Source organism: Cricetulus griseus, chromosome 6 (genome assembly GCF_003668045.3).
Source record: "Cricetulus griseus strain 17A/GY chromosome 6, alternate assembly CriGri-PICRH-1.0, whole genome shotgun sequence".
Lineage (NCBI taxonomy): Eukaryota > Metazoa > Chordata > Mammalia > Rodentia > Cricetidae > Cricetulus > Cricetulus griseus.
The window spans coordinates 97,982,260-98,006,430 of record NC_048599.1 but is presented as its reverse complement, the minus strand read 5'-3'; the positions used below and the strand labels follow the sequence as shown (position 1 = coordinate 98,006,430).

Below are 24,171 nucleotides of genomic sequence, written 5' to 3'. Positions count from 1 at the left end.
TAATCTTTTCTAAAGGTTTACTTTTTAACATTTCTGTAAGATACTTCGAGAATCTTATGGTAAACGGCACAGTATGTTTACCAAGTTTTCCTGGGGGTATCATTTAAAAGCTTCATTTATTTCAAGATACTCTTTGAATAGGAATGTGAATCAGCCAATTAACAGAGCATTTGCTAACCCAATAGGGTAAAATATTTATATATTTTGTTCTCAGTGGTTATAAATGCTCAAGGCTATATTCACTAGATAAAACCCTAGTTATCACTAGCAATTAGGTATCAAATATGCTCATCCATATTTGATGCCTCACATTATCATTTTTCTAAGTTGTGTTGACCTATGAGACGAAGGTGACAGGAGGGCTCACAAATGACATGCCTTTCAAACCAGCTTGAGTTGGACTCCAATTGCTCCCTTCACAGGCTTCATCACCATTTCCCAGATAAGCATGTTCACAGTGGAAGAATACTATGGACAGAATAAACACTTCTAAATTGTTCGGCCTATTCCCAACACAGTACCTTGCCTACTGTCTTAGAAATGTCTTTAATTTCCTTCCACTCATTTTCCTTCAAATACTAGCAAAGGTTAGCATGATAACTCTTTAATTATCCTGAGAGGTTTTTGGGGAGTAGGATTTTTGTGTTTGCTTGTTGTTCTATATCTTGGAGCAAGGTACATATTTCAGGAATCTGACCTCAAAAATCAATTTATGAGTCAGAAAAATAAATTAAAGTAGTAATAAACTAAGGACAAGATCAGAAATGACCTATGGGTACAGTAATGCCACTAGAATGTATAAGGATGTCTCTGAGGTGGGGTACACTTGGATGTGCCATGTAGGTACATCAAGGGACCCAGACAAGCATAATTGTGAAATATGACATGAAGCCACTATGAAAAATATTGTTTCCGGTATATAATGTCCAGGAACATTTAAAACAATTAGTTTTATATCTAAATACTCACAATCAGTGAAGAAAATAATAAAGACATCAGGAGACTTTTAGAAATAATTCTTACTGACAGAAATCCACTCAAGTTGAAAACTGTATCCTGGAATATGAATTACTTTGACTAAGATTTAGGCTATGGTGTGATGTATTAAGAAGGTCTTTAAGGTCCAGGTGTCCTATGAGCAACATGTTGGAGTTTTCTATAGAATATTGAACTCTATAGTGGGAAAGATAAAGTGATTATGTAGCACTATGGAAAAGCACAGAGGAAAGGGAAATGGGAGGGATAGTAGACATAGGGAGAGGAGAGATAGTGAGAACAGGCAGAAAACACCACGGCAAGTTGCGAGTTACAGGTAAAATTTAGAAATGTAAAACAGAATTTGAAAAACAAGCTGTATCAACCAAGATGAAGGATGCTGACTTCTACTTCTGGGTCACCCTGTGGATCTTCACCCTCAACCCCAGCATGCACCCTACATCCATCACAGTTAGACATTCTTTCACTACAACTACAAATTTTGAATCTACTACTCCCTCGGGGACAGCATTTCTCAGTAAACAATTCCAGCAAAGAAAAACACTATTCACACTGCTGTGTGAGAGTGTGTGTGTTGGATGGTGTGTACGGGCTTATGAGTTTACATGCATGTGGAGGCTGCAGGTCAACATTGAGTGTCTTCCTCAATTACTCTTCATTTTGTTTTAATTTTTCCCCAATAACTTGCCCAGTCACAGGATGGCAGAAGAATATTTGAACATCTGAACCTGGGTATCTGTTCTTGAACTTTTTCTGAGTGTATAACACATGACATAGAACCAAGTGAAGTATTTTCCTCTGACTTTCTTTTGTTGGCTGCTGCTGACTTGCATACAAATAGACCAACTGGTTGGCAAGCTTCTTTTGAAATTGGTTGCTTTCTGTAGCTAAAAGCCATGTGTGCCTGTAGTCTGAAAAATGGTCACTAGAGGGACATACTATCTTGTTCAAATTATATACCCTGAAGGTCCTTATAGCACAGAGAACACAAAATAAGAAAACAAACCCAAATCAAGTGTTACTTCCATTAAAAAAAAAATCACCTTTTGAAAAACCATAATTTTAATTATAATGAATCACAACCAATAAAATAGGATCTGTTTTGGCTTTTGATCACCTATGAGATTCTCATTTTGTGATCATTTGTTTTTTATCAGGCACTGTATCTCTAACACGGTAAATTCTTTAAGGAGAAGAGCTGGTGGTAAACTTTTCTTATAACCCTGGTAGCCTTGAGCACGCAGTCTTATAATAACGGAAGATTAACACATGTTCTTAAAAAAGGCAGACTCTTAGCTCTCTGAACCTGGCCTCAATCTTTCAACATAGCCTAGGGACCCTGAACTCTTGATCCTCCTGTTTCCAACTCCTGAGTGCTTGGATTACAGGTACATGCCACTATAGCTGGTTTATGAGATGCTGGGGAACACACTCAGAATTCAGAATCTAACTGTTATTTTGTTATGCAGACACGGTGTCAATCTGCATTCTAAACACTTATGTTTACAGTCACAGATTAGTGCTGTTCCTGGTCTCCTCAGAGAACGTTCCCTTTGCAGTGGGCAGTGGTCAATGTAGACTCAGGAGTGTCAAAGGACAAAGAATAGGTGACTGTGGAGTGACTGACCCTAAAGGCAATGCCACCCTCTCTATAGTTCAAAGAGCATAAATGGGGCAGAAGGAATGTAAGAGTCAGAGGATGGAGAGGGGAACTGTAGAGCAGTGTCTCCAGGGCCTGATAGGGCTGTTGCGCTCATAAACTACCTCCATGTAGCTATGGTTACTGCTATAAAAACCTACATAAGATTGGCCATCATGCAAGGCATAGAGGGCTATAAGGCCTCACTTCTCACTGAAGGAGTGTGCATAGTTACGGTGTTCTGGGGAAGCTTTTATCATTTTCTTCTGATAAGTGGTATAGCTTCTGATAAGTGGCCCAGGTTCCAGTAAATAACTCACTACTAATAATGCTCATTCAAGCAGCCATAAATATATTAATTGGGTCACATAAAAAATCAAAGTATGAGAGGGAAAAAGGGGTCTTAGCTAGAGAGGAAGGGAGATGAGAGAGGGTAATGAGGGTAAATAACCAAAATTCAATATAGAATGCATTAACTTGTCAAAGAATACAAAAATCTTAGAAAGGAAAAAAGGATTTCTGAAATCAGAACTCTTAAAATGTCACACTAACAGTATCCCATGGCCTGTGAATAAATGATTGCACTTTTGGCCACTTGCAGACATTTTCAGCTGTCTGAGATGCCTAGTTTCTTTTCTGGTGTGTATTAGCACTTACAGTTAGGTTCAAGCAATTTTACCATGGGTAGTTTGATTCAGTAGACAATTCCCTCTCTATTAAAGCTTTATGAGGACAGTCTGAATCACCTTGCTCCAATGAAATTATTGTCCACACTGCCCCACTCCTATCTGCAGCACAAACTCATGCCTCGGATGAAGAGGTTGCTAACTTCCCTGCCTAACCAAGAAAGTCCTTCCCCCCCCCCCCTCTCTGTCCTTGAAAAGCTACCTCCCTCTGATTGGGTACTAATCTCTTCTATTTCTCAGTACCAATAGGAATATAAAGATGGTATCTACCCCATCCCTAATCCTAGGGCTACTACACTCCCCTTTGCTTCCTTAATGAGACCCCGATCTGTGGATTACAACCAGCCCAGATGCCATCATTTTCATTTAGAACCTTCCTTGCTGATTCTTATTTTCAGTACTTTAAAGCATAGCTAGCACACATACTGGCATTTTTTTTTTTCAGTGACTTAATCGTAATTGGCTTGATCAAAGGAAAACTATGATTCCCCAATCTGCTAGCCTTTCTCACATGAGTTGGAAATAAATGAAAAGATTTTTGTCATTCACAAGGAACAAGTGCTATTACATTACAGCTGTGTTCAACTAATGGTGGGGCAAGAATTGATGATGACTAAAAGAAGTCTGATTGAAGCAAAGCATGGTGCCCTGTTACTCTGTTCACACTCTAAAGCACACTGCCTATGTGTAATGGGGAAGGGAGAGGGATGGCCAGTGGGCTAATGATCTGTGGCCCTGGATCGCATTGGAAAGATTGATTAACCTTTGGATTTGCTCTGTGGGAATGGATTTGTTGGCGCCTGTCAGCAGTGTGAGCATGAGGCACGCCAGATTATTCCTGATGTTGACTTAGGCATTCCAATATCACAGATGTCCAGACACATTGGATCGAGAAGGCTTCTTCAGACATTTCTTAGAAACTCCATCATGGGGGCATTTTAGCCTTTATTCATTAAGCCAACCCAGGGGAAGAGGGAATAAATGCTTGGGTTTTTTTCCTTCATAAAGGAAATACATATTGACTTTTGCTTTCAGAATAGACTGTTCTGTTTACTGTAGGGAAGCAGTCACCCTATCTTCACATCTGTCGCAAGTGGAACTGGGGGAGGGGAGCAAATCCCAAGTTAATGCATTCTAATGATTCACACTGGCGCATGGCAAGTTGCTTTCAACCCTTTCATAAATTACTATTGGCAGCCCATCTGGATTAGGAGCTGAACCAGATGGTGAGCACTTGACAGCTTACTCTGTCTCAGCACAAGGGATCAGCTGACCAGAATTTTCTTTCCATTTATGGCAAATAACACTTGGAAGATGGGGTGGGGTGGGTCTCCTATCTTTAGCTTGCTGCTGCCATTAACTGAGACCTGAATAACAGCATCCTTTCTTGTTTGTGACTGTCTTCATTTGGGGAAAGACAAACATTATGTCTATTTTTTATGCCTACTTCAAAAAAAGTGCTGTTTGTAGTGCAAATGTGAAAAGCACATTTTTACAATATTTTTGTTGATTTGTTATATATTTTGATACTTTTTCTATAGACAGAGTGTAGGTACGTCAAAAAGGATATATAGAAAGTAAGAACGTTAGCAGTAAGTGAGGCTGGACTCACAGGACTCCTGAGTTCTGGTCCAGGTGTATAAAAGATTCATCTCTGTAAGACCAGAGAGACCAACATATGTGTGCCACGAGAAGAATGCCATATTTGAATTCTACATGAACTCAGACATAGAGATGATTATTTCTCTTTGTAAAAGGAGGTTGAAAAATACTGCCCCCAATAGTCACAGGGCCATGGAATCAGAACAGGACAGTCAGGGATTTCACCAAACCATCTGCTACCTGCCTGGTTATACTTCTGAGGGCCGCAAATCCTCCAGGAGACAGCAAAGCAACCAAATAACCAAAGAACAAATCTCATCCACACTGGGTAAGAGTGTAACCATTTTCCAAATGAGCAAGGCTAAGACTCTTAGCCATCAACAGAGAAATACACTCGAGTTCAAATAAAGTGAACTGAAAATAAACACACCTGAAACCAAGAGAGCTAAAGGAAAACCCAGCCCTCAGAATGAAAGAGCAAGCAACCCTGTACTACACAAGTCCCAAACCTGACATAAGGAGCTCTCTGAAATCAGGGATAATCCCAAGTGGGCATCCCTAAATACATGTACATATATGAACAACACTGAATGGAGTCAGTAGGTTGTTTGTATGAGTGTCTGTCTGTCTATGTGTGTGTTTATGTATATATACATGAAACAATAATTATAGAAGAAGAGGTCATGAACTTGATAGTCAGTGGTAGGAGGATAAGGAAGGAGCTGGGGGGGGGAGCAGAAGGGGTAGATATGAGGTCTGCTCTTACCTATTTATGTGACTCTATCGTTACACAGTCTTCAAAAAATACATTTGCATGTGGGTTGAGATTGTTTTGTGACATGCTTGCCCTGACACTGGCCACATGTTTTTCTACATAAGGGAAATACTGGGATTATTCTTGGCATTATTCTGACCAGCACTGTGCTAAGTGTGTCTATTCACATTCCCTTCTTCTCTATATTTTCTTCCTAAACCCCCTAAGCTAAGAGAATTCCTCCTCAACCAAGCAGAACAGAGTTTCTGACCTCTCCAGTCAGCCCTGCTCTGTTGTCTCTGCTCTTCCCAAGCCTCTTTCCCACCAGGATTCAGGCAACTCATGTCACATCATAAGAAAGTAAATACGCATTAGAGTGACTAGCATAAGATATTTTATTATTGGTAGATATTCCTTTAAAGCAGTCTAAGGTTTGTGATATACTCAGCACTAAGAGTTTCAGAATGAAGAAAAAAATCCATCAACCTTAACAGTATTTGTTAATTGTTAACAGGTTGAGACTGCAAAGACGCCATGTACATAGCATCTAAAATGAATAGCTGATTACGGACATGAGGATGTTTGAAAAGTAGCTAAGTTCAAACTGTCATAAGAACTCAACTTCATAATTTCCCAAATGTTAGTACCTGACATTTACCACCTACATGTATCATCAAACTCCATTAAAACCAGTTACTTTCTTTTTTCCTGGTTTTTTGAAATATGGTTTCACAGTGTGGCCCTGGCTGTCCTAAAACTTGCTCTGTAAACCAGTCTGGCCTCGAACTCAAAGTGCCTCTGCCTCTGCCTCTGCCCCTGCCCCTGCCCCTGCCTCTGCCTCTGCCTCTGCCTCTGCCTCTGCCTCTGCCTCTGCCTCTGCCTCGAGTGCCTCCACCATCATATCTAGCCCCAAACAAGTTATTTTTAAATTCTGAAGTGTTTGATGGAACTGTTACAGAATGCAATCACCAACAAATCTGTTAGGCAAAAGAAAATGGTTCCTATTTTCCTGGAGGGCTGCCATTGCTTTTGTTTTCCATTTAAGGTTAAAACAATACAGTTTTACTATGATGAGGCTTTACCTGCTCCTGAATAGTTCAAACTACCTACAGTGTAAATGTCTAGAGAGGAAGCTGAGCATTTTCTTAGGTGGTTTATCTATCATCCTGAGACTGGGGCTACACAGAGACAAGTAAGAGGACTAAGGAGTGACCTAGGGCAGCAGGGTGAGAAGGGGACAAAAAGAGTAGATATGAGAAAAGCAAAGGGACACTGGTGATGTTTTGTCTGTGATCTAACAAATAAAGATTGCCTGAAGATCAGAGTGCAGAGCTAAGCTACTAGTTAGCCACAGAGGCCAGGCAATGGTGGCTCACACCTCTAATCCCAGCACTTGGGAGACAGGCAGACAGATCTCTGTGAGTTCAAGGCCACCCAGGGCTACTACACAAGATTGATTCAGTCTAAAAGAAAAAAGGGTCAGGCTGTGGTGGCTCACACCTTTAATCCCAGTACTTGGGAGTCACACACCTTTAATCCCAGCACTAAGGAGGTGGAGACAGGAAGGGATATGGCTGGGTGGAGAGAGGACTATAAGGTGGGAGGAGACAGGGGCTTATGGTATGCAGTCTGAGAATTCCTAGAGTCAGGATCTTGCCTATTCGGTCTGAGCATTCGGAGAGGTAAGAGCTCTAGTGGCTGGCTACTCTGCTTCTCTTGTCTTTCAGCTTTCACCCCTGAATATCTGACTCTGGGTTTTTATTTAATAAGACTAATTAGGATTGCATTACAGAGTACAAAGTATTACATAATAGCTGATCGTGCTGGTCATCTTGTCCTGCAGATAAACTTTTCCCCATGGTTCCTTCCACTTTGTCTCCTTCACTCAGCCTACTCTGGTCTGTGTTCAGAATTATGTCTGCCTTCTCTGAGTACTGTGTACAACAGCCTCTGTCCCCAGGGGTCCCTTTTTACTAAAACACATAGACTTCATGTGTATCTTCTTGACTGGATGCCAGTAGCTTCTTGCAATTCTGAGACAGGTTTATGTGTCTTTGTCTGGCCTTAAGGTCACAGCCATTTTCAATATGTTCAATAATTTTCTAAACAAACCCAAAGGAAACTACAGGGAAGGTAAAGCCTGAGTTGAAGACAGATAGATAGATAGATAGATAGATAGATAGATAGATAGATAGACAGACAGATAGATAGATAGATAGATAGGAAATTCCTTTTGAACATAATAGAATAAAAGAGTCCATGACAATGAAGCAACCAGGTTCCTTGTCATCAGTGCAAGTTGAATAGAAAGAGAAAGATCAACAGCTAGCAATCGAATGGAACAATTCAGACAGGCAACCCAGTCGCCAACCTCCTCCTCCTGTGGGACACATTCTACAGCAAGTTGAATTTCTCTTTGCCCAGGTCCTATCCTGCAAAATAGGGGCAATGATACATCAGTGCACACCCTAGAGGGTGCTCATTAAATCCATCAAGTGCTATGAAAGGATAGTGTTCTCTATGATTTCTATTGAGCCTGTCAACATAGTTCCACTCAACTCTAGCCGTGTTTCATGCTCTCTTCCTCTTGTCTACCTCTCCTTCAGCCACACTGTCCTTTCTGATTCAGCGCTGCTCTTCTTTGTTGAGTACACTTACCTCCCAGGGTATTGCCTAGGAGCTCTTCTTAGCCAGTCCTCCCTTGACCCTAGAGCTTGAAACAGTCTGTGCCATACATTCTACTCGATATCACATTCTATACAGTACCTCCTGCTACAAAGGAATATCTCACTTACAGATTGATTTGTTGCTTAGCTCTTTCCACCAGAAAGCAAACAGCATGGGGACAGACATGACATTAAATGCATGGGATCACATGTTAAGCAAAACATTGAATATGATTTTGGAATGAACAGATGAACAAAAGGGCTAAATTCTGCCCAAAGTTCATTAACATCTGTAGTACCAAGCAAGGCAGTGGTAGCCAATGTAAATGAAAACTCTGGGAAGAATAAGGAATAAGCATAATCTTGATTAACTTTCACTTTTTCTCCCACTCTTAGAAATACAAAGAATGAAAATTTATGTGTAGAATTTATATGAAGGAAGTCACATGCATTGGACTGAAGCAGATAATAAAGTTAAACAGAAGCAATATTCAGCTAAGATACAACTAATATGTTTAATCATGATAAGATAGAATGAAGAGTGGCACTCTCTTTCATGTAGGGATAGAAACTGAGCTAATAGAAGCTCACATATAACTCCTAAATGAGGGCTGGAGAGATGGCTCTGCTGTTAAAGGCTAGGCTTACCACCAAAAATATAACTCCTAAATGAATTTTAACAAACAAAAAAGGCAATTGAATATTTCACGAGGTACCCTGGTCCTGCTGTGTGTTTTATGTTTTGAGCTCTGAAGTTGGAGCTGCACTTAGAGAAAGAGATAGAGATCCCTTGCTTTTAGTCATCACTGTCGCTTAACTTCAGACCTAGCACTGCTAACCACCTCAGTTTCCTGAGGCTAAATACCAAATAGTGTGTGGTAGTAGGCCAGAAGCCAAGGGCTTTCAGCCTGGCTGTGAGTCTAAATTTGTCTACTATGACATTCTATTATAGGTAACTTGTATCATAACTGCATGCAAAGGAATGCATGAAAATATCATAATGCAATGTCCCTTGCTCATGTGACAGATGTTACCATCTGAAGAGATAAAAGCAACTTAATGATCCAGAATTATCATTAGACTGTAGATTAGATTTAGAAGAAGCAAGGAAATGTGAACGTTAGTGCTATTTATTCTGTGATGCTGCATGGAGTGCAAACCTATTTGATTCCAGGATAGAAAAACAGTGTTCCTCTTTCTTTACAGAAGAGCAATGGCAAACATCTGGATTTACCCAGAACACTTTATCTCAGATAAATATTTCCAGGTCCAAAAGAAATTCAGGACAAATGGCTAACAGAGGTGTCTATTAGTATACCAAAGTACACACTGGCCTCCAGGCTCACTCAGTACCTGTGGCTCATCTCAGGTCCTCTAATCCTGCTCCCTACCCTAAACTACCCACCTCATGGGTTTCCCTTTCCCCAGATTCTGAGTCCTATATAACCCTGCCATTCCAGCCATGTGCTGCTCTCTTGCTCCTCCCTGCATCTCCTTTGCTTCCTCTCTCTTCCTCTGTTCCTCTCTTGCTCTCCTCTCATGGCCAGCTCAGTTTACTGATCACGTTTAGTCTACTACTTTCTCTCCCTGCTCTGTACTCTTCTGGATGCCTCTGGCTGTACTCGCCCTCATATCTACAATAAAAACTTTCTCCTCAACCATACCTTGGAACTGTCACACCCTCATTTCACTCTAATTTAAACTTCTGAGTTTGGTTTTCTTTCTATTTTTTTTTTGGGGGGGGTTCGAGCCAGGGTATCTCTGTGGCTTTGGAGGCTGTCCTGGAACTAGCTCTTGTAGACTCTCAGAGATCCGCCTGCCTCTGCCTCCTGAGTGCTGGGATTAAAGGCGTGTGCCACCACCGCCTAGCTTTTTCTATTATTAGCAGTAAAGTTAAATAATAGGGCCTCTGAAATTCCTACCTGCTAGTATTCCAATTCTAAATTCTGCCTTTGTTAGCAGTTTCTGGGTAAGATGCAGGGATTAAACTTCCCATTGGGCCCTAAGTGACTAAGAGGAGACCAATGTGTGACCAGGAGAAAGGAAGCAAAAACACAAGGATTGTGATGGCACCAACTGAATTAAGAAGTCAGGATCAGACTTCAGAGAAGCCCAACACCTAGGATCTGTGGGATGGAGTACCAGGTAGGAAGGGACAACTCCAGAGATGCGTGTGGGGGGCTTTGGCCACATTCTCATTTATACACACCTGTGTCCAGAGAGAACACTACAAACAGTTAACCTGACCAGGAAAAGAACATTGGCCAGGGCTGTGAAAATGCAGGCCTCATTACTTACTCTAGTTATCATATGACTTGATCCAACATCTACCAAGTATCTCTTGTATCTTATAGATAGTCTTCTGTATGGCTCAAGACATTTGCAAAGAGTAGACATGGATCAGGAAAAAAAGGAGGAAGCACACAGGCCCACACTGGGTAGGCCTGGGCCCTCAGTCTAATGGAAAATAAACTTAACTGGCATCTGGTTCAACACCTAAGTCAAGAGACTAATCAGCAACAGTTGTTGTTGGTAGTCATTCCACAGAGGAGAAGGGTTTGCCCTTGTCATGGCCTCCAGTTTTTGGCTCTTTCTGGAGTCCTGGGATTATTTCTAATCTCGGTTTCCAATGGTCGCATAGCAACCATCTAAATCCTTGAACCAAATGTCTCTGTCCAGTTCAGATCATCTTCTGGAAACAAAGTTCCCTATGCCTAGACATCCAGGGCCACACTTTAAAGGACATCTAAAAGAGCAAGATGGGGCTAAAAAGAAATGAAACAGTGTTCACCACATCCTACCTACTCCATTCCTCAGATTGCGTTTTTTGAGTTTCAAGGGAATTATCGCTACCGAAAATGAGAACTGGGGTTTAACCTCCTTGGACAAATCTATTCCATATCTTTCTGTTAAAATGTAAGTGCTTCTGATTAAATGTGAATGCTGTCTTCCTGGATGATACCCACTCCAGGAACTGCTGTCACCTTCCTGTCTTCAAATTGTCACACTTCCCACGTACATTCTCCTTCTTTTTCCCATTGCCCCTTTGACCCTGATCCCAGCCAATTCTCAGCTAAAGTTGAGGCACACACTGAACATGTTCATGGAAATAAATTATCCTGGCACATTGACTAAGAACATGGAAACTGGAGCCTGTGCACTTGGATTCAAAAGCTACCTCTGTCACAAACTGGCTCCATGATCCCGTTTGCTAGTCACTTAAGCTCTCTGTATCACAGTTACCTTGTCTGTGGAAGGAAAACAATCTTAGCATGTGTTTCATAGAGTCGATGTGTGGATTAATGAGATAACATCCCTAAAGCCCTCGGCACAGTGCCTGGCACATAACAGGCTCTCACTAAATGTGAGCTTTTGCTGTTCATAGTTATCTTTTATTTGTGGTTTTGTTCAGTGAAAACAGCAAGGTAAAAAGGAAATGAGAATTCTGGTAGTTTAGGACCTGTTTGTTTGTAGAAAGGGGAAAGAGGCAATAGAGAAGACTCCTGACTGAGGATGGGAGGAGAAACTCCTAGAGGGCAAGGTGTGGAGAGTTTGCCATGCACAGCTCCTTCCTGTTTCGTGTACCTCCCCACCCTCTCCTAATACACACAGACACAAAGCTTTAGCATCTTTCAGTCCTCATGCTCTGACCCACAGCTTCACTTCAGGGTGAGCGATGCTGTGTTCAGAATCACTGTAGAGCATAATTCAATAGAACCTTTTAAGCCACATCATAATACAGCCGAACATCAGAAGCAGGGGCGAAAATCCTCATGCAACTTATTTTTTTTTTTTTACCAGATTGTGGAAACTGTGAAAAAGCTTGTTATACTGGGGATCAAGCAGACTTTACTCACCTGCAGGAGTCGACTTGGCTGATTAAGGATCCTCCCTTTTGCAGAGCATCAGCTGTGGCGTCTTTAATTTCTCTGTGTAATTCCTCATGCCTTGCTGCCAAGACAGGCAGGCTTAAACCCTCTGATTTAAGGAGCTTAAGGTAAGCTTCAACTTTTCCAAGTACATCAAATGCCTGCCAAGAAAAACAGACTTTCATTTTCTGCTTTTCTAGCTTAAAACTCTACATCAATGTGTACACGAAACACTAGCGATTAAAGCAGTATTACTTCGCATTGAACTTAGTAGCTTGAACATAGCAACAAAAAATATCTTAGTTCTGGAAAACAGCTGTGCGGTCCCCACTTAGGGAAACTTACAGCTTAGTTCAACATAAATAAATATCAACACAGTGAAAATACCAAAATAGCTTATACTGAGAAAATACCTGTATTGCACAGATAGACAATGATCTGAAATCCAGAGAGTCAGACTGATGGTTTGCATAGTTTATACTATACACACATAATGGATGAGCTATTAAAAACTTAGTAGCCTTTCATGACCTGAATATCTCTGAAATAAGTCTTGAAGGGAAACTTCCTAATGAGCTATTCTTCTACTTCGAACCTGAAGCCCTAGAGGGAGACACCCAAGAAAGTACTACTATGGTTTTACCCCTTGCCTTTTAAAATACGACCTTGACCTATCCCATCCAAGGCATCCACAAGAGGTGATTATAACTCAATTCTGGAACAGTGCAAAGACTGAGAGCAAAGTCATTGTTTCTGATATGCTACAAAAAATTATAAAGGAAAAAAAACAAACCACAGACCTTTCAAATCAAGGCATCGTCTTAATTTTTCTTCATGTCTATGGGTGTTTTGCCTGCATGCACATCTCTATACCATTTGCATGCCTGGTGCTTGTGAAGGATAGAAGAGGGTGTGGGGTTCCCTTGAACTAGAGCTACAGATGGTTGTACAGATAGCCCTGGAGGTACTGTGTGGGTGCTAGGAACCGAATCCCAGTCCTCTGCAAGAGCAGTAAATGCTCTTCACCACCAAGCCTCTCCAGTCACATCTCTTCAAGGTATTGTCTGAAAGTAAGATTTTTAAACTCCTTTGTTTTCTTTCTGCACTGGCAGGACAACTGTCCAACACAGCAGATGAAGCTTACAAAATTAATATGGAATATAAACAAGCTGTTCATTGGCTATTGAGGCTAAGATGACATTAAGATACAGAAGCCCTCATCCAGTGACTGATGGAAGCATTGACTGACATCCACAGATATACACTGAGCTGAAATCTGGAATTTAGTTGAAGAGAGGGAGGAATGAAGAGTGAAGGGGTCTGTACCAGGTTGGAGAACAGTTGGCCTGAACAAGGAAGAGCACATCAACCCCCGATGCTATCTGGGAGGCTAGTACAAGACTGATCCAGTCCCCTGAACATGGATGTCAATAAGGAGGCCTCTGCACTCCAGGGAGCCTCTGGTAGTGAATTAGTATTTTTCCCTGGTGCAAGAAGGGACTTGGAGAGCCCATCCCACACGAAGGGTTACACTCTGGCCCTGGATACATGGGGAAGGGCCCAGGACCAGCACAGGAAGATTTGGTGGACTTTGTAGACCCCCCCACCTTTGAGGGCCCTACCCTGCCTGGGGAGTGGTGGGTGGATGAGGTGGGGGTAGGTTGGGGTGGGAGAGGAGGGATGGAGTGAGGGGAGGGAGAGGGAGAAGGGACTTACATGTGAAACAAGCTTTTTTCCTAACTTGAACTAATAAATAAATAAATAAATAAATAAATAAATAAATAAACAGAAGCATTGGGCTGGAGAGATGTCTCAGCAGTTAGGAGTGCATAGTGTTCTTGCAGAAGACCTGAGTTTCATTTCCAGAACCCACACTGGGAGGTTTAAAAACCTCCTGTAACTCCAGCCCTAGGGAATCTTACATCCTTTTCTGGACTCTACAGGCGCCAGCATTCATGTTCATATATCACCCACCCCACCCCTGGTACACTGTGCAAACAACCTAGAATAAAAATAAAATGAAAAGATATACAAGATAGCAAGAATAATAATGGAAAATTGTAATTTTTAAAAGAGATAGAGCAGAGTATAATCTTCATAGGTCTCCTGACAGCCCATTTCTGACCTTTGGCCTAGAGAAAACATGAGTAAATGGAGTCAAAGAAAAGCTGAACATCAAGAGAATTCTTCCCTTTGATGCTATTGGGGGAACCACCCTGCAGAATGTTCCATACCACTCCAAAGAACAGTTCTATCAAAAAGGAGTGCGGTACCATGGTGCACCAGGTCTTCCTGTAGAAGCCTTGAAGTCCAGCCTTCTGGATTGCTTAGAAGGAAGCTTAGGAGCATGGCAGGGGCCCATGGGAATGGAGTAGAAATTCCCCCACAGAAGACTGTCAGGGAGGATCCTAGACTATCAGAGACAAGAATGGATGGACTAATGGAGACCTGAAGGAGGCAGAGAAGTGTGGCTGGGTTAAATCTCATAGAAGACAGTTTGAAGGCTTCAGCCGTGCAGTTGGGATGGATGGAGTATGTGACCCTGGGTTCATCTTATTGTCTCAGGGAAGTCATGTGAATGGCCAAATTCAAACTGGACAGAACTGGAATCTACCGAAATAGCTCAAATGTCTCCTACATGTTGAGATTCTCTTCTCCCTCCAATGATCTCACATCTTTCAGGCTTGCTTCCTCTAGTCACTAGAGCCTTTAAAAGAGTCTTTGATACCAGGAATCCTTTCTTACTATGTTTCTCTTAAGGTTAGAAACCAAACAAAGTGCAGCAATATGCTGATGTTAGCAAAGATGGTTTTATGACTTTCTGGGTCCTTCTATAGCTCCCTGAAGCATCACTGAGGAACAAACACTGTTTCTGAGACCTCACTTTTAATTTTAAATTTAGGGTTTCTTATTTAGGATAAAATGGAGCTTCTTGTTAATTGAGGGTAAGATTTAAAGCCAATGCCTAAAACAAACTTCTGGCATAGCTAAAATAATCTTGGATTCCCTTAAATCCCACTTAAATTTTAAGGTTGGTGAGTTGTTGCATGTTCTATTTATACTTTGGATTGACAAACTCCATGCTTCACCAAAGGAAGAGATAAATGGAAAGTCTACATGTAAATGTCAGAGAGCACTCTACTTTCTTCCTTAGAAAAAAGAATAAGAAAAAGAAAAAGCCTTGGTGTCCTTCTAAGAATAGAGGAGGGATAGAGAATTCAAGATAACTTTGCTTGGCTATAAATCTACCTCCATCCTGTTTTAATGATAAACCACGCCATGCTCATTGTTGTTTTGAAAACTGAACACAATGAAAGTAACTAAGAATGAGGGTGGCTGTGCAGAAAGTTCTCAGACATGGCTAGCTACTATTGGAAATCTCCATCACTCAAACACATGTTTAAAAAGTCTCCGAGAAGGGCTCACCCACCTGTTGCCTGCCTTTCATCCCATGGTGATTTCTTCCGTGCCCCTACCCCAGCAGCTGCCTCTCTCAGACCTCAGCCATGGCCTCATTTCCATTGGGGTTAGAAGCTAAAACTGCAAGGCTGTTAGATGCATGTTCGATGTCATTGTCCCCTATTCATAAAGGTATGACTTCCTAAGAGAATGAAGGTAATTTGGAGGACCCAACATGCCCCAGAAATAAGAGTCATATACCAAAAGCAAAAGCAACTCATTAACTTGGAATCAAAGTGAGCCAAATTTTCTTCCATATGCTTTTCTCAAACAGATCAAATATTGAGAATATACTTCATGATTTTCTCTCCATAATAAATAATAAAATGGTGGCAATATAAGGAAGATGACAGGTTTTTTTTCCCTTTTGTTAGCTTATCACAAACGTGCAGAACACCTGTGAGTAAGGCGAGGAGGATAGCATAAAGAGGTTCATTACTTAATATTCGAGTTTGCTTTTTCTTGTCATAGTAAAATACCAAGAACAAAATCGAACCCTGGAGGAAAGGGTTTATGACATCTTAGAGATTAAAATCTATCACTGAGGGAAGTCGGAGCAGGATGCTCAAGGAACAGATGGAAGCAGAGACTACGGAAGAGCATAGCTACTGGCTTTCCTTGTTATACAACCCGGGATTGCTTGCATAGGGATGGCATTGCCCACAGTGGCCTTGCTCCTCCACAACAACTATTAATCAAGAAAATGTCTTTAATGTCATTAATCAAGACATGCCTTCAGGCCACATTGATGAACACAATTCTTCCTTAAGGCTCCCTCTTTCCAGATGACTCTAGTTTGTATCAAGTTGACAAAAACCAACTAGCACACTTAGTTTTAAGCATAATTGAGATAGTTCTGTAGACACAGAAAGAAGAACTAAACCTTTGGGCTTTAAAAAATTCTTCTCTCAAAATATTCTCCCTGTGACTGACTGAATTATATGCAAAAGTCCCTTCTCTCATTCCTGTGTAGAATTTGATGAGGAATCCATGTGCCACTTCCAGAAATGATCTAAGCATCATCCATCGCTCTCATTTCACTACTCATAGGGAACTTGATATACTGGATCTCGGTGCTGCAATTGCAGTGCAGAAGGTGTGCCTGGCAGTAAGAACACCGTGAGTCTCATACAGACTATTGGAATTAACATCTCCTCCCCCCTTGGCCTTTCTTTTCACAGCCCCCTGCTTCTTCAAGCCTTATATGTCCAGGGTGATTCAAGGTTTTATGACTGGCCTGGGAGGAAAAGATAAAGTGCAAGGACAGTATTTTCTCCTCTGGTTCCTAGCTCATCTGAACCATCTCACATGGTACTTCTCAGTCCCCCACATACACAGAAGACAGGTCAGCTCCTTGGAGTCCTAATTTGGAAAACATTTAGAAACCACTTGGCTTTTGTGCTTAAAAGGGCCAATAAAAAACAAAAAACCTTCCCTGTTGCCTTTGTTAAGTGCAGATCCAAGGTCAACTGCACTAAATCAAACATAGATGGTATTGGAGAATGGTATGTTTTATGATCTTTTATATATTAAAAAGACTCATGATATAAGAACCATGAGTCATATGGCATAATTCTACCGCCATGCTGGTTTGCAAAGATGCTGGATAAATAGCAGTGTTAGATTTTTGACTAATAAATTTGGAAAGAGTCAATATTACATAAAAATAAAATGACACACCCTGAAAAATAACCAAGGACATAAAACACGAAAGGGTTCTGACCAGAGCCACTGGTTGCACCACCTTTGAGGGTCAGGGTCCCTCTGGGTTGCTTGTAAAGGACACAAGGGCATGTGTCTTTACCTTCCTATCCTCAGCATCACTGAAGATAACAGCTGGTGGCTCAGGCTAAAGAACTGATTTGTTGTTCAGGACATGGCTGAAGTTGCTCCTGCTTGCAAAGCTGTGAAGACCAGGATCTGGAGGAAGATAAATTCTGGGTCCTTCTTTCCCTTGTCTCCCTCTACCCCCATCTGTTCCTTGCTTCTCAAAGTTGTTTTGTTGCCCCATTCCCATCCCTTCCAGTGACAGGGTAGATGAGTGGTCCTGATAAGCTGTGTTTAAGGCCATTTGTTGCTTGGCAGGCTTTCCTCACAAGCTGAAAAATACTGGAAAAGCAGCTTTGGATTGAATCCGGGTATCAGCAGCATTTTATCAAAAAGGGAATGAAGGAGATTCACATACTAGCATCTTGATCTTCCCGAGGAAAATCACCTTAATGAGACTCATTAAGCAGAATTTTAGGCTTCCTGAGTCTGTTCACCACTTTTTTCTTTTATCTTAATTGACTGAAGTGATTTTAGAATGATCTTTATACTTCTAATATGGGAAATCATGTATGAATCATTTCTACTTTCATCACTTTAAGAAATACCCAATGATATCTATGAACAATAGATTCAGCTTTGTGCTGAACAGAAGATTTGCCACATTAGAGTAGCTGGAGAAATAGGAAATGCATATGGACTGGAAGAACAATGGCTAGCTCCCAGCAAGCACTCAGCTGTGCTGTGCACTAGCCATGTACCACCTTATTTAGATGACCTGGTGATGCTGGAAGGACACAAAATTAGAATTTCTATTTTACAAATAAAGATGCCAGGTGTAGGGAGAAGTCAAGTAAGTTCGAAGGCCATGCAGTTAATAAATGTATCAGGCCAGATTCATGCCCAGCCTGGCTCCACAACCCACTATGTTATTGTAAGCAGTCATGCTAACACATATTTCTATAATTTTCTGTGAGGCCCTCCAGTCTATTTTATACTCCAACTATACCCTTAAAAGCCTGTACAGTTTATCACCAACACTAGCAAATTATAAAAAGATACTCTCTGAAGTAAATGGGGATTGTTAGACTTATTTTTGAAGAGAAAACTCAAGTCCCAAAACTAAACCGATCTGCCATATAACCAGCTGTTGATTCATTCTTGCAACATGAAAATTTTGAACACTAGATGGCATTAAGACAATCGCTCTCTTGAACAGTCAAATATTCTACAGGAATAACAAGAAACAGTCAATGCTGCCTGGAGACTTTGGAGGGGTGATACATCGGGTTTCTTCTATATATCTCTACCTAGCTTCTCGGGAACAGCACAGATATTGTACTGAAAATTTGTGTTCCTTGGGTTTTGTGGTAAGATTTCCCTTTTCAAACTGAGCTTATCCTAAATACTTTGGATCAATATAGTCTGTTACAAATAGCACAATACAGTTTTCTTTGTTGTATAATCTTTTCCTGGAGAGATGGGAACAAATGTCTACTTATGCTATACAGGATAGACTAAGGTAGAATTCTCTCAAGGTTCAGCATGGGAGACCAGTAAGTTTGTTGGGCTTACTTACAGAACATGGGCTAGGGGTTACTTCTAGGAGCATAGGTGACTACAGAGAAGCCATATCAATGAAAAGCCTTACCCCAGCATAGATGGCTAACTTCCCATACCTTCAAAGATGGAGTCTTTTCCCTTTGCTTAACTTGCTGCACACATATATCCACTAGCTCCTCTTCAAACTATGAGGCTGTGTACATGTAGAGGAAAAATTATAGAGAGCGGTACAGGAAGCAGTGGCTAGATCCTCAGGCAAAGGGCCAGGGACTCTTCCCTCCTCTCCTGTGAGAGAATATCAACAACCAATAGGTCCTGTCTTGAAGGTGTCTTGCTAGGAGACACAGCTGCTCTAATGAAGGTGAGAGCTGCTATGCACAGAGGGTCTTAGTCTCCGACAGACCAGTAGTTCTGTAATTTGTATTTCATGTTCTCAATGATTCAAATAATTAACTAGAAGGCACTATTCTAAGTGTTTGGGTAAATACAAAATGAGGTAGACATATTTCTTAGCCTCAGGGAATTTTAATTATGCAAAAATAAATCTGCCAAGAAATGACTATACCACAAAGGCTGAATTTGTTCACTGCCAAAAGAGATATATAGTGTAGAAGTACACATGGAAGGACACTCAATGAATACATTCATGACTTAAGGGTCCACTGACTAATTTACTTACTCATGAGTAGGAGTAAAATTGAATATCTCTTTCTATTTTCAGTACTGGAGGTAGAGCCCAGAACCTTACAGATTCCAGGAAAACACCCTACTATTGAGCTATACAACCCCAAAATTGAATATCTTGACTATCAGACATTTAGGCCCAAAGTGGATTTGGGCTCTTGGGATGATGGATGTCAAAGACATCCTTTATTTTCCATATTTTCCATCATATACTTAATACTTCTGTCCTAATAGTTTAGCCACTTTCATTAAATATTTTCTGAAGTTTAAATGGCCTGATTGACCACTGAGTTTTAAAGTAAAAGGTTCTAAACCCCACAGTCATCATTCTATCAGAGGGACAGAAGGAAAGTATATATTAAATGAAGATATCATAAATTTTTGTGGTGAGATTTGACTTACCATAATTTTCTCACATTCTTAATTATTTCTTCTTATATATTATATAGTAAATGATAAATAATAGAAACAAGTACATATATAGTAGATAATATATATAGTAACCACTATATATTATAAACACATACACACACACACACACACACACACACACACACACACACACACACACACACATGCACGCACTCCTGAGAATGGTGTCCACACTCCTGAGCCCCTGGATGCCTTTACTGCTTTTGTGCCTCTTCACTCTGGATTCTACTGAACACCTCAGGCAATGACCTGGCCTACATTTCCCATGCATAGCCTGAGCTTTCATCTTCCAGCATTTTCCCCTTCCTTTGTATGTTATCCTTCCCAATTTCACTCAGTGGTTACCTTACTTGACACATATCCCCTGCTCAGGCTCTGCTCAGTGTTTCCCTCTGTATGGGCTTAAGTCATCATGACTTCCCTACAATACATCACTCTGTCTTATAAACTACCCAGGAGGGTCTAGAAGCCTGAGACCACACCTGCCACTGGCTTCACTCAAATACCTGTCTGATACAGGGCAACAGTAGGAATACAAACATACTATCGGGTATAAGAAGCTTGGTGGGAAAGCCAGTGTTCCAGTTATTTCTAAGAGAACAGAATATTTTTAAAAGACTTTTAAAAAAGAGGAATCCAAGGGGATAGAGATGGATTGGTGCTCTTAATGGAGGATCAGAGTTTGGTTCCCAGGCACCCATGTCAGGAGACTCACAACCACTTGTAACTCCAACTCCAAGGTATCTGACTGCCCTTTCTGGCCTCTGTGGACACCTGCATTCATGTGCACAGACACAAATATACACTTTATTAAGTCTTTTTAAAGGAGGACTCCGAAACACAGTGCTCTGGGATTGTACAACTAAAAGTAACTTTAAAATTTTTTCTAACAATTAGTTTAATTTCCAGATTTCATTTTACATCATTTTAAGAAATTCCTTCTCAATAATATTTTTTAGGCTTTCTATCTGGGCATGTTTCCTCTTTCAAACTGTTCAATAATTAGACCATTGTGATTGTTTTCTACCAATGTACTTAAAATACATTTATTTTTAAATGGTAAAATGAGGACTATGTAAACGGGGGAAAAAAACTACAGAAAATGCCATGCTTAATTATTTTGTTTTCATGTCAAACAGAAATGTGGCTCCAGGGATTACTTGTGTTTTGAAAAGCAACCATTCCTTCTAAAAGACAATACATTTACAACAGTGATGGTTGAAGCAATGGAAGCTACGCCATTCATCATGCTTCATATGAGAACTTAGGTGTTTCTTTGAATGCCCCAAATTGAGTTCACCTTTGCATTCAGACTGACCTTCTGAAGGTCAGCGCATGCTTATAAAATAAATTTGGCCTCAGTCTTTTCTCCTTGCTTCCCAGAATTCTTGTGCCTGGGAACAGAAGGTATGGGCATGAAACTTGACAACCCTAGGGCCATTCTTGACAGATTTGGATTCAGTAGGACTGTTGCATAAATAAAAGGCTCATGCTGTTCTGATCTTGAAACACAATAGATATTCATCCCTGTCCCGTTCAATCACAATCCCCAAATGATAATTATGTCTGGATGGTCTATAGATATTAACAATTTTCCATGAAAATGTTGGAAATACAACACACATAATAACCTATAATTGCAGGCAGATCTCTGTGAGTTTGAGACCAGCTTGGTCTACAAGAGCTAGTTCCAGGACAGCCTCCAAAGCCACAGAGAAACCCTGTCTCAAAAAAACAAAAAAATAAAAAAATAAAAATCACCTACAATTGGGAAGGATGAAAACGTGGAAGATCAAGGGATGTTTTGTAACAGATGCTATGCTCATGCAATGAGAGTGCAATTCAGAGAACCATCAGAGGGAGGCGCTCTTCTGCAGTCAACATACTCTCTCTAAACCATCAACATTATTAGTTAATTTATGACTGAATGATTTAATAAATCAGTTCACCAAATACAGTAGGGAACTCTGCAAAGGAAATATGTCAATTCTTTAAGTAGCATGGCTCAATCTTTGCCTGGGTTTAGAGGCTGGTTTAGGACAAATACAGCATCATTCCTAAGGCTCATATCCCAACATTGTACCTGCTGCTAAGTCCAGATTCAAGCAGTCATCTCTCTAGAACAATACACTGCTCACATTTTTCTGTGCTTGAGAAACAGATTCATACAGTTTGAGTAATTGTCCCCAACTCCTAGGCAAATTACAAGGTATCAGTTGGGTTTCTGGAGCCACAAGGCAATGTCATTGGTGGCACTGTTCTCAGTGTGGACAGTTAGGTGGTTCTTACGGCTTCCTGGATCTCAAAATCTGGAAGCTATACTGACATACACTTTCTGCACATTTTGCTCTATATTGACTCCTTTGGATTTAGAATAGTGCCTGTCACATAGAAGTTGCTCAATAAGTACTCACTAAACAAGCAAATACCTAAAGATGAAGGCAGCTATTGCCATGGATTGACTGTACTGCTTATTCAGTGATTCCAACAAATGAATGTATTTACTCAATCTAGAACTGGTAGAGAGGAATTAATGGAAATGGAAAGAATGGGGGGGATGATTGTAACAATAATCACAGGGTAGAAGAAGTCTTTCTAAGTATTATATATAGCATAAAGATTTGCTGTCTATTCTGTAGAAAAACTTTATATTCATCCCTTTCTACTTATACAAAGTTGAAAAATACTTTGGGGTGGTGGTGGTATGTGTGTGTGTTAGGGTTGTGGTGGTGGTGGTGGTGTGTGTGTGTGTGTGTGTGTTAGGGTTGTGGTGGTGTGTGTGCATGTTAGTTTAGTGGTGGTGGTGGTGGTGTGTGTGTGTGTGTGTGTGTGTGTGTGTGTGTGTATGTGTGTGTTAGCATGGTGGTGGTATGTGTGTGTATGTTAGGGTAGTGGTGGTGGTGTATGGGCACATGTATGCAGGTAGGTGTGTAGAAGCCAGAAGCGGATGCCAGGTTTCCTGCTGTTCTGTCACTCTCTGCCTCATTCCCTGAGACAGGCTTTCTCAAGGAACCTGGAACTAAGATGTCAGCCACCAAGCTCCCATTATCCTCCCACCTCTGCCCCTCACAATGCTGGAGTTCCAGGCATGCACAGAACTATGCCCAGCACTTTAGGAGGATTCTGGTATCTGAACTCAGGTCCCTACATTTGTGAAGCAAGTGCTCTTACCTAATGAGCCATCCCTTCAGCCCCTCAAAAAGTATATTTTAACCCCTTATCTCATTTTTTAGTAAGCTGACTTTCACACCATCCCAGTGTCTCATTTTTTCACAGTACCAGCATGTTCTGCTCATCGGCACTTGAGAGAACATAAGGAATTTCAGCCAATGAGTTTGTTTGCTGAGATAATAATTCTCACATTAGAAGCAGAATTGGTATCGGTGGGAAAGAACTTAGGCAGGGACTTCCTTGCCCCACCCCCCAGCACTGACAGCCAATCTTGCATGTGTGCTCTCTAACACCTCTCTCTTGGATGCCAAGAATGAATAACCTAACCTCTTTAGTAGGACATCATTCTCATTGTGGGCTCTGCATCTAACAATCTTCTGTTTGAGGTTATGTCACCCCCTGAGACAAAGAGTAGGCCCACTGCTTGCTATAAAACAGCAGATAACCTGAGTGGAGAGTTCCTCTCCTCACCCCTTCCTCTGTGGGGCAGACATGTGCCCTTGCTCATCTCCATCACCCATGGTGGGACTGAGACATACTGAGCTCATTTGCATGCTGCCACCCAGATACTGCTTTGCTGCAGTCATTATTCAGCAGTGACCCAGAAACCACAAGTCTTCTGCCAGCATCCATGAAGGGACAGCATGTGAGCCTGAAAGTCAGGTAAACTCTCTGAGTCCTCAGTTCATGAGAACATGACTTCATCTACAAACACAAATGCTCACAGCAAGGAAACCAGCATCATCCAGACACATTCCAGGGATATTTTCAAAGAGAAAACGTAGTGATTCTGAGATAAGCAATGATGTAAATTAAAAACTATGACACTAGTATACACAGGAATTCTAGCCTAGAAAATTATTATTGTTATTATTATTATTTT

General features: G+C 41.0%; 1 protein-coding gene across 1 annotated transcript in view; it reads right to left on the bottom strand.

Moving 5' to 3' along the window:
* Positions 1 to 24,171, bottom strand: part of Ccdc141 (coiled-coil domain containing 141) — a 156,936-nt gene that overhangs the window by 47,917 nt on the left and 84,848 nt on the right. Inside the window, exon 8 of the mRNA XM_027420097.2 lies at positions 12,201 to 12,373. Within this exon, the coding sequence (XP_027275898.1) occupies positions 12,201 to 12,373 (173 nt within the window). The remainder of the gene's footprint in view (positions 1 to 12,200; positions 12,374 to 24,171) is intronic.